Consider the following 14,350-nt stretch of genomic DNA (forward strand, 5'->3'; position numbering starts at 1 on the left):
AATTTTGTGGCTGATGGGTGCCATGAATGTGCTTTTACATTTCAGATTCTTACATGTATGTTCCGCTGTAGTAGGCATCGGTGGAGCGATGTTGGTGAAGAAATGTCGCAGTCTCTAATTGCGCATAAATTTGTAAAAGCTGATTTCTATTTCCATTTCATCTGAATGGTACGTGGGGACAAAAGCTGTCCCTCTTTGTAAGGTTGCCATTTGTGCCGGGGTTAGTACCTCTTTTGAAATATTAATCACTATGTTCTTTTGCTCCAGGTCGATTGTGCTATGGTTGTTGTGGATTCTTTTGTGGCTTCTGCTCCTCCGGGTTCGACGATTACGGCGGGGCCTTTCTCTAAAAAAGGACCCCCCGTGGTCATAACAGTTGTTTGCCCTGAGGATTCGGTTATCCGGTTGGGTGGAATGTTCTTTTGGAGTATACCCAGTTGGGGTCCATCTCTTTGTGATGCAGATCCATCTGAACTGCCTTCATCAGATGATGGATTGTTAAAGGGTCTTTGATGTCTACGCTGGGCGTATACCTCCGCCCAACTGTAAATGTAAATGTAAATGTAAATGTAAATGTGCTGGACTTGTAAAGCGCACAGCTGCCCGTAAGCGTCCCGGCGCTTGCTTAGGGAACCCGTCCTGGTATTCCCCTGTGAGAAACCCCGGCAGGGTGTCCACAAGGTGAAAGCCAGGCATCCCGCCGCGAGGGGCCGTAGTGGAGATTAAGCAAGTTATTGCCCAGAGTCACAGAGTGTGACCCCGTGAGTTGAGTAGGCACCAGAGCGAGAATTGTCGAGTCCGTGGAATTTCGAGCCCGAGACCCACCGAGGCGGGGAATCGAACCCTGGTCCACGGTCGATCTCAGCTTCCGGGTCTGCCGCCTCTAACCACTGAGCCACGCTTCTCCACATCTGTAAACCTCTCCCAGCTTGTAGTCCATGGTGTCACGTTTATACTTACGTATTTTTCTGACGTTGATCTCCTTTGTGTACTTGTCCAATTGTAGGTTAATGTCATTTAAAGCTTTTTCTAAGTCATCCTTTGACATGTTCTTGTCAAGATTTTGGTGAATTTGAGTTATTTCTTTGTCCAAATCTTCAATGACTTTGGAAAGTTCCTCTACTATTAACAAAATCAAGTCAAGGGAACAGCGGTTAAGAATGGCGTACCATCGTTCGGTAAATTTGGGATTGTTCCTGCAGAGAGTGGGTTTTAGCGCGATTCGTAGTCCTCTGGGGATCCGCTGGTCCTTGTGGTATCTAATTAGGGTCCCAGCATGTAGTCGTTGGTTGATGACCCATTTGGATGTGTATAATAGTTTTCTGAGCATACTGAGGGTAGAGAAGGTGCTGGTTGAGGATGGGTACACTTCCTGAATTAGAGAATATATTCTGCTGATCTCATCGGGTGTGAATCCGAATGTTTCGGCACGATTTGCTGTAAGGTTGGCTATTTCTTCGTACGACATGTCGTTATGGGTGCTCGCACTGAGTGGTCAGTGAAACTTGAGAAAGAATAGAGCAGCGGTGTGCGGCACTCCAAGGTATATACAATGATAAATCCAATAATAAATCTGTTCTTGCTGGTTTCAAAGGTTTCTGGGTGCCACTGGGTGGACCCCCCCTGACCTCGGGGGGAACCAGGTTTGGACAAAAACGAGGATCAGTGTCAAATCAAATGGCACTGTGCCCTTGGTGGCACTCCTGTAGAGAGTTAAACTCTTTATAGTTCAGTTTGTGTCAAATCGTAATAAATCAAGATCAATGAGATTCTTCAGAACATTTTAATCCATAGTATGCATTCCAGATTAGATTAATCGTAATAGGATCCAAATCATAGCATCTCTTCATTAATGGTACATCTTTAAACAATTCATCCGATTATGGAACTTGCGTCCCAATGCATTTCGGGACCCCTGCGCGTCTTCAGGGGACAGGTACACAATCTACAAGCAAAGTATATTATATTCAGGAGTGGGTACTCAGGCTCACAAAATATAAAAGTGACGGGTCTCAGATTGGTGATAAAATGACTTGGGGGCGGAAGTAAACCAAGTGAAAAAAGTGCTCAACTGTACGGGATGGATGGGAACAGGATAAGAGAAATGAACTATATATTTCAACAAAAGGAGAGAGAGGGAAAAATAGGGACACTCAATCCCCCAGGAAAATCTGAATCAAACAACAGGAGAGTGTCGCATATAGAAGATATGTGAGCACAGAGACAGAGACAGAGAGTAAATGGACCTTAATAAATCACACTGGAATTTTAAGGAAGCCCTCACTCACCACCCTGGGTGGTGACATGCTTCATCATCGGGCCCACCAGAAGAAGTCGAATGCCTCCCTGGTGTGCTACAATGCCAGAATACTGCGGAGCTGGTTTTTTTGTGACAGTGATGTGAAAAAAGTGTGAGTTTAAAAATGTCAAGGTAGTGTACCACGCAAAAATGTTATTCAGTGGTCAACCGAACATGGTTAAAAGGTATATGTGGGAAATTACCAAATAATGTTTTGGGTATTTCCAATTAGAGTGGGGTCAAGATGTTTTTGCCCGTTATGTGTTTTTTACTGGGCTTTCTTGAGGACCATGGGGAGTGCACCTCGGCGGTGTGGACGCGCTAAGGCCCACCCTACCAGAGGACGTGAAAGTTAAAATAAGGTGTAAAAATTAAATGTGCAAAAAACAAACCAACAAGTTGTGGGAATTACCTCAAAATTAAGAGGAACCTGTGTAGTCTGAAACAAAAGACATACATACAATTACAGAGACAAACACATAGATAGTAAGATCTGTCTGCTTTGTTTTCTGCAAGAACAATCTCTGAGTTGTAGTTCTCAGGGCTAATCAAAATGCGTGACCACAGTGTCATAGAAGGTACTTTAGTGCAGGAAACTGCTGGTCTGGATACCAGACAGATGTGTGTACATGCACTATGACCGAGAAAAGATGGCCGTTTGTTCATAAAGTTTTAATGAACAGCACACTTGGTTAGCGATCAATGCGGCAAAAGCAGGGCCTGTGGTAATATATATTTTTACATTAAAAATTGTGAGATAGCCCGGCAGAATTTTTTAACAAATGGTGGAAATATCTCACTTGTCAGGTAAAAGATCCACACCCCGTAGGTCTCGGGAGGGGGGTGGAGGCGACAATGGCACACCCTGTAGAGGGGGGAGAGTAAATCACAAACACGGCATAAGTAATCTAGAAGTTATGCCCAAGACATCGTAATGTACTTAGCTGGATCGTGGTAGAAGAAAGGTGTCTTACGCCCGCAACGCCTGGCACCCGCTCAGCAGAGTTTCTTATTGTTTGACAACTTGTGAGTTTTTTAAGGCTTCAAACGAATTCGATACTTCAAGACCTAATTTTTCCGTGCTAGAGGAATTGATAGATCTAGAGTCTCCCAAAACAAAATCAAGCTGAGCCGAACTGAGTGCTTGTGCACGGCCAACCAATGGGTTTACTTTACAGAACTGTGATGGCTGTAAACAACATAATCCTATTCCTCCAACCTTTTGGAAACTCTGATTTACATCAGAATTTATGTTGATTTTACTATACCATTACTTTAATCTATCACGTCTTCTTTGAAAGGTCTGACATCTTTATGTTACACCAGGTTAATGAGCCTGAGAAATTATTGGTTTTATTAATGTTTGGATAGAATGTCAGAATCTAATACAGAAGGTGAAAGGACCATATTGCTGTGCTGGACACACCCTTGATATTGTTCCTAATATCCCATGTCAGGCAGAAGTACCAACATACCCTTTGTAATCAAAAGTCTATCTAGATGCCTTAATTTTGGGCCTTAAGAAATTTGCAGGGGCGAGTATAATCTGTCTTCTAACACCTCACCTTAATCATTTAAATCCACAACTTGTTGCTGTCATGAATGACACTGTACCCCTTAAGGAGGTCAATGTAAGAAGGTAATATCAGGTTTGTAGATGGCTGATGTATCAGGCCTAAATATCAGCTTTGATAGATAGTTTACTACATAAATAAAGGAAAGTAGATATAATGTCCAAGAGTTGGAAAATAAATACAGGTAACAATGTAGAGGTATAGCTAAAATCCATATAAAAGCCAAATTATGGAATGCTCACAACACTCACACCTAATGAGACAAGCAAAAAAGTATACTTTTCACAAAAGAGTGCAAAAGCAGGGAAGAAACACAAGGAACATTTATTGAATGTGGAACCTTTTGGAATCTATTTGACACCTTAGATAATGTTTTTCTTTGAAAACATTTAGTTATTTCAGCTAAAACTACATCTGGATCATCTTTTAAATGTAATTTTTTTTATTTCTGAACAGGTTAGAGTTTTTACACCCTCAATTTCAATCTTGTAAAGTTTTGTCTCATCAAAAGTGGATGATTTTAACAAGCTTGTAAATCTTCTGAATTTGCTACAGACACTTCCCCAGATAAATTCTCCTTTAAAAGAAAAGGAGTAGTTAGTTTCAATTTGCAACAATTTACTAACCCTTATCATACCTGTGGTTGGATTTCAAGGCAATATTGTTTGTCAGTACTAAAGATGGCTACATTTGTACGCTACATAGATGACCGTGCCAATTTTCAAGCTCATTGACACCTTTTCTGGTTAAATTATTAAAGGAAAAAATGAGATGCACGTGTTGGATTTTATACATAATAATTGTGCTCTATCAACTATAAGTGTTCTTTCCCTCATAATATAGCTGTTAGACAGAAACATTGTTTACTTTGTGGAAGAAAACTGAAAGCTGGTACAGACATTTGTCTTTGTAATTGTAATCGTATAAGAGCAAGACCCAGAGTGGATCTTGCCTATGACATCATATAGTGAAATCGAAATGAAAATGCATTATATATTAATATATTCCTTTCTTCTGTTTTCAACTTCACGCATGTTCTGTAATTCCTGAAAATGAGTAGCATATCAAAACAATACCTTATTGCAAGACCGACAACCAGTGGTCAAGCAGTCCAGTACGATGATGATGCTGTAACAAATTGGCCATCTGTGTTATTTGTCAGGAAAGCACTTCAGAAAGAGGTATTTAGCTCAGCAAGTGCTAGATGCAAACATTATGAGTCTGGATATTGTGTTTTAGACCCTAACCTGAAGAACTTTAAAGAAATGGGGTGCGTGCCTATGAATATCGAACTAGAGCAGCTTAATGATGGCTCTGGTATTCAGCAGACATTAAGGACTAATAATGCTCTGTGGCATAAATCATGGTTTAACAAGTGAGACAATCTAAAGCTGCAATGGGTTCAGAAAAGAAAACATAGTGATGCGGATCCATATGGTAGCCCAGTTCAAACACATTTAGCAATTCCAGTTCTATATAAACTTCCTGGAATAAAAGCACATTTCTTTTGCCAAGAATCAGATACATCTGTAATACACAAAGCAAAAACAGATGATGTGGATGCTAATGTTTGTCAGTGTGCTGAGTTATGTAATGAAAAAGCACTTATTCCTAAATTGGCTATGGCTGATATACACGCACAGGATGCTGAATACCATCATAAATGTTTATTTGGACTCTATACCAGAGCATGCAGTGTACAAAAGAATAAAAACACATCACCAAGTGAGACCTCAGTAGAAGGAATAGCTCTAGCTGAAATTGTATCTTATCTGAAGGATTTGCAAGTGGGAGATGTTAAAAACAATTTACAAACTCTATGACTTAGTAAACCTTTACTCAAGCAGCGTAAAGCCGCTTGATTAACTCGACAAGACTAAAAGAGAGAATTTTCTGATATAGAACATGTTTGAAGGCATACAATGAAGGAAGAAGAGTCCTGTAAGCTTTCAAAGATGACATAGGATCCACATTAGTATTTGCCTGTGACAAGTCAGATTCTGAAGCTGTAAATATTGCTAATGCAGCACACTTTGTTTGTAAGGGACATGATACAGAGATCTGAAAACTTCAATGAAACTTTTGGGTATGATTGTACAAATTGATCAGTTCTGACATTGCTTCTTGCCCTTGTTTAAAATGATATTTGATGGATCCAACATAAGAGATCAATATTCCTGTGAAACAGACACTACCAATACAGCATTGTCTATTTCTGAATTACTGATGCTTACTATGTTTATGAAACTTGTCTTTACGTTTTTGATTTCTCGTTTGACTGTGAATAGAAAGAGCAATGTAAATAGACAGAGAAGTTATTTTGTTGCTGTTACGTCTAGAAAATTAGGAAGAGTCTTGAATTCTTTACTCTGTTAAACATCAGTAATTTGGAAATAGACAACGGTATATCGATAGTGGCTGCTTCACAGGAATACATATCTGACTCATTGCAAAAGAAACATACTTTTCTTCCAGGAATTTTATTTACAACTGGAACTGCTCAACGTGTTTTAACTGGGCTACCATATAGATGCACATCACTATGTTTTCGTTTCTGAGCCTGTTGCAGCTTTAGATTGTCGCACTTGTTAAAACATTATTTATGCCACACTTCATTGTTAGTCCTTAATGTCTGCTCAATACATAACCATCATTAAGCCGTTCTAGTTCAATATTCATAGGTAAGCATTCCAATTCTGAAATTTCTTTGGGTTGTGGTCTAAAACACTATATTCAGACCCATAATGTTTGTGTGTAGTATTTACTGGGGTATAAGTCTTTCTGAAGTGCCTTCCTGACAAAGAACAGAGATGGAAAAAAATTGTTGCAACAGCATCATCATGCTGGAAGCTTGACCACTGGTTGTCTGTGTGATAATAAGGTATTGTTTTGACACGCTACTCATTTTCACGCATTACAGAATACGTGTTGAAGCTGAAAACAAAGGAAAGGTACATATTAATATTCATTAATACCTTTCGATACATGTCAATAAGTATTAATATTTATAGCAAATTTAGAACAGATTTGAATTTGAAAGTTTACCACATGATTTTGCTGGCCATTTTGGATTTATATTTATGACATCATAGTCTAAATCCAACGTGAACATGTACATGACATGCACTGACGTGTACACATGGACTTTTGTGACAAATTGGACGCAAATCTGAAGATTTAAAATGATTTTTTTTTTATATTTGTTGGCCATCCTGGATTTTGATTAGACTGTATGATATCCTAAGCAAGATCCACTTGGGGTCTTTCTCTTCTATGTAACAAAGACGAATATCTCTACCAACTTTCAGCTTTCTTTCACAAGGTGAATGATTTTCGTTAGAAAACAGGCTTCACAGTCTTACTATCATGGGTATCTTAAGTAGTGGATTCATATTATGAATTTCTAGTATATGTGAGGAAGAAAGGACCCTTGGGTCTTTCAGATTACTATAATTTATTTGAAATCACAGATGTTTAATTTTTTGGCTCCTTGGGTCTGATTTACTAACATTTTGCACTCGATTTGCATCACAAACTTCATGTAAACCAGCACAAAATTGGAGTAACTTTCTAGTAGAAAAACGTTATTTTCACTGGAAAGTAGCCATTAGCAATACAATGTAACACTAGTATTGCTTTGCATCAAGGAGTGCACCCTGGTGGGGGAGGAGTTAATGTGTGCTGCACTGCACATCCAAAGTTGGAACTATTTTAAAGTGTTTCTAAAATAGTATTTTGTACGAGAATGGCACTTTTCCAGTACAAAACATATGCTAGACATAATGCAGACACCTTTGCACTGCACTACTACAACTTTCTAAGTCTGCTCCCTACTTTTTTTTTTTATTTATTTTTTTTTTTTTATTGAGATGGATCGGGATATAACACAATTTACAAATACCAACTGAATCCCATCAGACATTTACACATATGGATATAAACTATATTGCATATGATAAAATCAGACAATTAATATGTAAAACATCTCGGCAAACAGCAGAAGGGCAGCAAAAGTACACAAGAATGTTACAGTCCAAATAATACAAGGGGATCATTCTTACATCAACTCACTGTCTATTCATCTTAGTTCTCTCCAATTTCTAAGAGGAGCCCAAATCCTTTTACCATATTCTTTCGTCCTTTTACCCTTAAAGTTATATAGGCATTCCTCTATATTATGGATCCCCAGCAGCCTGGTTAGCCACATCTGAAAAGAGGGCGCAATCGGGTCTTTCCAAGCCGCTGCAATTAAGATTCTAAAAACAGCTACGGATAGAAAAATAAATGCTTCAGCTTCATGTCCGATTGCTAGGTTTTCATCCCTACCAAGTAAAACCATAATTGGGGATAGAGATATTTGAGACTCTAGCAGCCCCGATAAAAATTTTTCCATTTCTGTTAAAACAAGTGTGAGATTCTGACAAGAATAAAAGATATGCAGAAGATCCGCCGGGCCTTGATTACACCTTGGACATTTATCGTTATCTCTTAGCCCCCATTGAAACAACTTTGCAGGGGTATAATACAAATTGAAAACCATCTTGTAGTGCTGTGCTTTTAAATTAGTTGCTCTTAATACCTTTTTGTTCAATACGAGCACGTAATCTATGTCTACATTTGGATCCCCTATCCTTTGAGCCCAAGCAGACTCTATCTGTGTAATATCATTACCCAGCGCCTTCAAGAGATAACTATACCCTACTTTGATCTTCTTGCCGCCACTTATTACATACTTTATAAGAGGATTTATCTCCTGTAATGCTAATCTCGGTCTGAGTGATTTAATCGTCTGCTTGACTTGATTATACAGGAGCCAGTGGGTAGCCGGAATACCAAATTTCTGTTGTAAAATATCGAACTCCAATAAATCATCCCCACACATGACATCCCCCAGATATCTAATGCCCAGCGCCTTCCATGAGCTGCTGTTTCTATTCTCTCCAAGATGAGAAAAAGGTCTTGAGCTCCAAAGGTCAATCATACCATTGATCTTCGGGATTTTCAGGAATTTCAGTATCGCCTTCCAAGTACCCCATACACTTAGCATTACTTTACTTCTACTCCTTTTAAAGTATGAAACATTAATTTCTCGTGTTAGGAGCCCCCGAGCCCCTTCTCCTAGTAATACTTCATAAATTGACGGAATTCTATAAAAGCCAGGTGGAGTTTCTAAAACATCATTTCTCAACAAATAATTCATTTGCAGCAGTAAACAAACCCAATGGTACAGCCTCAAATTGGGTGCAGATAGCCCTCCTTCCTCTAATGGTGCAGAAAGTCGAGCTAATGATCTCCGGATTTTCCCATACTGCCACACGAATTTTACAAAAACTGCTTCCATTTTTTTAAGCAAACCCTCTTCTACTAGTAAGGGTATGGCACGGAATAAATACAACAATTTCGGAAACATTGACATTTTCAGTACATTCACCCTCCCAATCAAAGATAAATGTAAAACATCTAATCTTCTGAGTTCTCTATCTATTGAGGTAAGTAGAGGCAGATAATTTTCCTCGATAATTTTCCCAACATTAGCATTGATTCTTACCCCAAGATAAACTGCAGAATCCACATATCTTGGATCTCTTTTATAGATATTTCTAGTCCCAATTATTATTGTTTTTTCGGTGTTAAGCCTATAGCCAGAACATAAACCAAACTCATGCGCAAGATGAGTTAATTCAATCATTGCCGTTTGCGGATCCTTAGTGGTGATTGCCAGGTCATCCGCATATGCCAATAATTTAGTGCTATGACCATTGGTTATAACTGGGGATATGTTATCAGAGGCGAGGATTTTCCTGATAAAAGGGTCGATGAAGAGAGAAAAAAGGATCGGGGAACAGGGACACCCCTGTCGAGTTCCTCTCCTAATCACCACTTCTTCCGACTGCAGACCCATTGCGTTAATTCTGGCTACCGGATCTCTATACATAGCTTTAATTGCATTTCTACATTTTTCTCCAAAACCCCTTCTAGCTAAAACCTCCCACATAAAATCCCATACTACACGGTCAAAGGCCTTTTCAGCATCTAAAAGGATCATGGCCATATCTCCTCCCGTAGCAGCATTCGAGTCAAACAGCGAGATTGCTCGCGCAATGTGTTCCGTTGTCCCCCTACCCGGGACAAACCCATGCTGCCAAGGTGAGACAAGTTGGCCAATTACCCTCCCTAGTCTTTTGGCCCATACTTTCGAATAAAGTTTTGCATCCGAATTTATCAATGATATTGGCCGATACGAGCCAGGATTTTCCGCCGGTTTTCCCTTCTTATGAAATATTACGATGTTGGTTTGTTTCCATGTGTCGGGGATCATTCCAGTGCAGATTATTCCATTAAAAAGGTCTACCAACATAGGAAGGATTTCGTCTTCCAGAGCCCTATAAACTTCTAATGGTAACCCATCTGGACCTACTGCCTTACCCGCTGCTAGTTCATATAAAGCAGTCTTGATCTCTTCTGATGTTATGTCTAAGTCCAGTCGCGTCTTCTCCTCCTCCCCCAGCGAAGGGCATGATGGCCCATAGTCATGCAAAATTGGTACCAACCCAGTCTCTTGATCATATAATTTTTGATAAAAATTCTGGAATACCCCCATTATAGCTTTAGGGTCTGTATGCTCAACACCATTATATTTGATCTTCGCAATTTTATTTTTATTCGTTTCTTGCCTAATACGGAGGGCTAGGACTCTTCCAGCTTGCTCGCCTGTCTCATATCTCCTTGCTCTGTGTGTCTGATAATTACCGATCTCCTTCTGCGTAATTATTTTTAGGATCTCCCCCTTGATCAAAGCCATAGTTCTAGTCGTTTCCGAACTATCCTGACCTGAAGCTATTTCCATTATGTGGCATTTCTCAGCTTCTGCTAACTCTAATGTACGTTTCTCCAAGATACTTCTATCCTCTTTCCTTAATTTGGCTGCACAACTGATTGTCTCCCCTCTTAATGAAGCTTTAAAGGATTCCCATACACCATTTCTAGATGCACTATATCTATTCATTTCAAAAAATTCTTTCGCCCATTGTTTAATGTGTTTGACAAACCTTTCGTCATTTAGGAGTTTCCTTTCAAACGTCCACTTTGAGAATTCCCTTTGAGTACTAGGAATTTTATATGTTAGTATCAAAGGATTGTGATCCGAAATAATTCTTGGGGTTTTAGTAATTTTAACCTTACAGATTTCTCCTTTTGTCACAAAAAAATAATCTAATTTAGAATATTTCTGTGCGGGATGTGAGAAATATGTATACCCTGGATCCCCGGGCATATTAAGTCCCCAAACATCCCCCAGGCCATGTGACTCTATTAGAGAGTCGAGAGCCCTCTTTACCTTCCGTTTACGCCCTGTGTATCTGCTTCCCTGTTTCCAGTCAGCTGTGATGTTCATATCCCCACATACTATCATCGGGGTTGCCCAATTAGCCAGTTCTTCCTCCAGCTTATCAAAAACCATTGGCTCATCTTCATTTGGGCCGTAAATTACACACAACGTAACCCCCATCTGCAGTTCCACTATGGCCCATCTACCAGACCCATCCGTTTTGCTACGTTTCGCTCCCCCCAGATTGCATTTAGCTAAAATAGCCACACCTCTTATCATCGATGTTTGTGATGAACACCCTATCAGCGTATACCCATAGATATCCAGCAGCTTCCTTTTATCCCAGGGTATATGAGTTTCTTGAATACAGAGTATGTCTATATTATTAGATCTTACCCAGTGTGATATCCTTTGTCTTTTTTTCCAATCATTTAACCCCCCTGCATTTATGGTACAAATCCTAATGTCTGACATTATTGCTGTATTTCTTCTCCCTATGATGACTGTTATCCATGTATATCATTCTGCTCATAGTGCTAGTCTTACTCCTTTCCATCTCAAAAATTTTCTTTTTTTCCCCCCATTCTTTCCCACCCTCCCCCTCCCTGCCCTGCTGCTCCCCTCCCCTGCCAGGGCTCCCCCCCCCTTCCTTAGAGGCGCTCAGACTGAAGGTCTGTGCACGTGATGGTTCGCTGCCCGAGTTAAGGAGATTTAGAACATATGACCCATCCTTGAATACCCGTAACCCTATCACCCACCACCATGTCTACTACACCCCGCACCACCCATCACCACCACTTCGTGTACCTGTCATGATGGTTATTGATCCAAATAAAGATCCCTGTTTTCACAAAATACTGCCCTCATGCAAAACAAAATTTACTCTACCAGGCAAAAATAGAAATATTCTAAATACTGTTATACACTACTATACATTACTACACATTGCTACATGTCCTAAAACTGCAGAAATTCTTTGGCCTTTATCTCAGAAGAGAAATATAATGTTCGACCATCTTTGACTATCTTCAATTGGGCCGGATTAATCAAATATGCCTGCATGCCCTTATCTTGAAACGGTTTAATCATCTGACGTAGTCTCCAGCGTCTCTCCACCGTGACATGACAGAAATCAGGGCGCACAAAAAAGGAGTAACCGTCCACAGTCTTTTTTTTATCAGGTCTTGCTCTCTCTGAGATTGCTTGCCTCAAGTTGAAATTGCCCAAGAAGATCAGAATGGCCCTTGGTTTGTCCCCCTCTTTTGCATTTTTGTGAATCTTAAAAGGTATACGATGTGCCCTCTGAACCTCCCTTGACCAATTCCAATCTTTCAGATCTGTAAAGGCCTGTTCAAATAACTTCACCACGAATGCTTTTGTGTCTGAATCCTCTGAACCTTCGGGGATTCCCAAGATGCGCAGGTTATTCTGTCTTGATCTATTCTCCAGCGCCTCCAATTTCCACTGTATATCAGTAATTTGAGTTCCTTGTAAGTCCATGCTGCTAGAAGCTGCTGCCGTCTCAGCTTCTACTGAGACCACTCGTTCCTCCAGATTATTAACACGTTCACCTAGGTTCATGCAGACTTTTGTTAATTTCCTGACTGCCCCTTGGATTTTTCTAGCTGCTGCCTGAGATTTACGGCTTTCCTGACGTACTTCTTCCCTGTGGGAGATTATCTCCTGATGGATAACCTCTAGGAGAGACATCTGTGCCGTCTCCCCCCCTGAACTATCTTGAACCGTATTAGCAAACTTAGACGTCAGTTGCTCTTTTTTTTTATGTTGGATTTTTGGGCCTGTCACAACTTTCACCGCGGTTGTTGGGGGGTTATGATCATCCTGTTCCAGGTCGCTGTCAGTGTCTGCATCAGACCCACTAATTTCTTGATCCAAACTGTCATCCCCTTCCTCCGACCATTCCCCACCCTCTGACACCGAAAAGAACGCTTCGCTGGGGACCTCTTTTTTGTCGCTCCCATCGCCCCCGGTTTCCTCCTCTGATGTTCTTTCTAGCAGATTGAGTTCGGGCACAATGCCCTCCGCTTCACCCGTACCTAGATCCACTTTCTTAGACCCCAGTGTGTCTTCGTTTTGATCCTGGAGCACAGGCAAGTCTATATCTGTTTCATTTGTAGGTACAACCTCTGCATCATAGGGGACCCCCCCCCCCATCCTTAGGTCTAGTCATAGCCTGGTCAACCTCGTTACTGGTGGCGATACAATCAGCAGTATCATCAGAGCCTTTTATCTTAGCCAGTTTTTGGAAAATATTCGATATCGGGGTGGTACCCTGAGAATCTAGATTGAGTTTACCATTACCCTGTAGTGCCATTTTTTTATTTGGGGTATCTTGTCTCCTAGTCTTTTTGCCCTAAGTCTGCTCCCTACTGTTTCTTATTATTTCGTCTATTTGGTAAATTAATCTAGGATGTTTTTTTTATATTGGGATGTGTGGTTTACGCCTTAAAAGTAGATTATAATAAGAAGGGCTGCAGACTTTAACAATGCAATTTAAGGCTTTTTTTATATGCAAACAAATTGTAATATGTTAGGGCTATGCCACCATCTGGACATTTTTCTCTGCCTGTTCTAGAATTAGTGTATTCGGCAATATATTAGGAAGATTAAGGTGGTTGGGGTCTCCATGATAGAGTAGTGAAAGAGCAAAACATTGATAGTCTATGTAATAGGGGCTTCAAAAGCTCTATTTGTTAAAAGAATCAATAAAGCTGATTTCGCACACAAAAATACATTCAAACTTAAAAAATTACTGATAGCTCTTGACGATGTATCTTCTGCTCAAAGAGAACCTTATGGCAACTTACATAAACCCATCCTTTTACGTCTGCGAAAATGACTACAAAGGCAGTTATTGTTGCTGCTACTGTCAAAACCATGAGGGCTTGGTGAACCTAAAGAAGAGATGTTATAAATTTCAGTATAACATTCACATTTCACATTCATTTACATTTTTGCATGCTATTTGACTGAACCTTCGAGTAATTCATGGATAGCCCAAGATCCTCTGAAACCATCACATACACTGCACACTAAAATGAGTCTCCTTGTCACAAAATGTCTTCCAGGAACTGTAGCTGCTTACTGTAAATTTTTACAAAGACTCACACTAATTGAACTGTTAATAGG

The 14,350-nt window shown here is 40.1% G+C and overlaps 1 protein-coding gene across 2 annotated transcripts in view; it reads right to left on the reverse strand.

Annotated features, from left to right (window-relative positions):
* The window catches only part of LOC144776241 (putative ferric-chelate reductase 1), a 605,038-nt gene that overhangs the window by 99,128 nt on the left and 491,560 nt on the right, over positions 1-14,350 (reverse strand). For both annotated transcript variants that reach the window (XM_078659261.1, XM_078659260.1), the window contains exon 11: positions 14,029-14,115. In XM_078659261.1, the coding sequence (XP_078515387.1) occupies positions 14,029-14,115 (87 nt within the window). The remainder of the gene's footprint in view (positions 1-14,028; positions 14,116-14,350) is intronic.

The sequence above is a fragment of the Lissotriton helveticus genome, chromosome 1_1 (genome assembly GCF_964261635.1).
Source record: "Lissotriton helveticus chromosome 1_1, aLisHel1.1, whole genome shotgun sequence".
Lineage (NCBI taxonomy): Eukaryota > Metazoa > Chordata > Amphibia > Caudata > Salamandridae > Lissotriton > Lissotriton helveticus.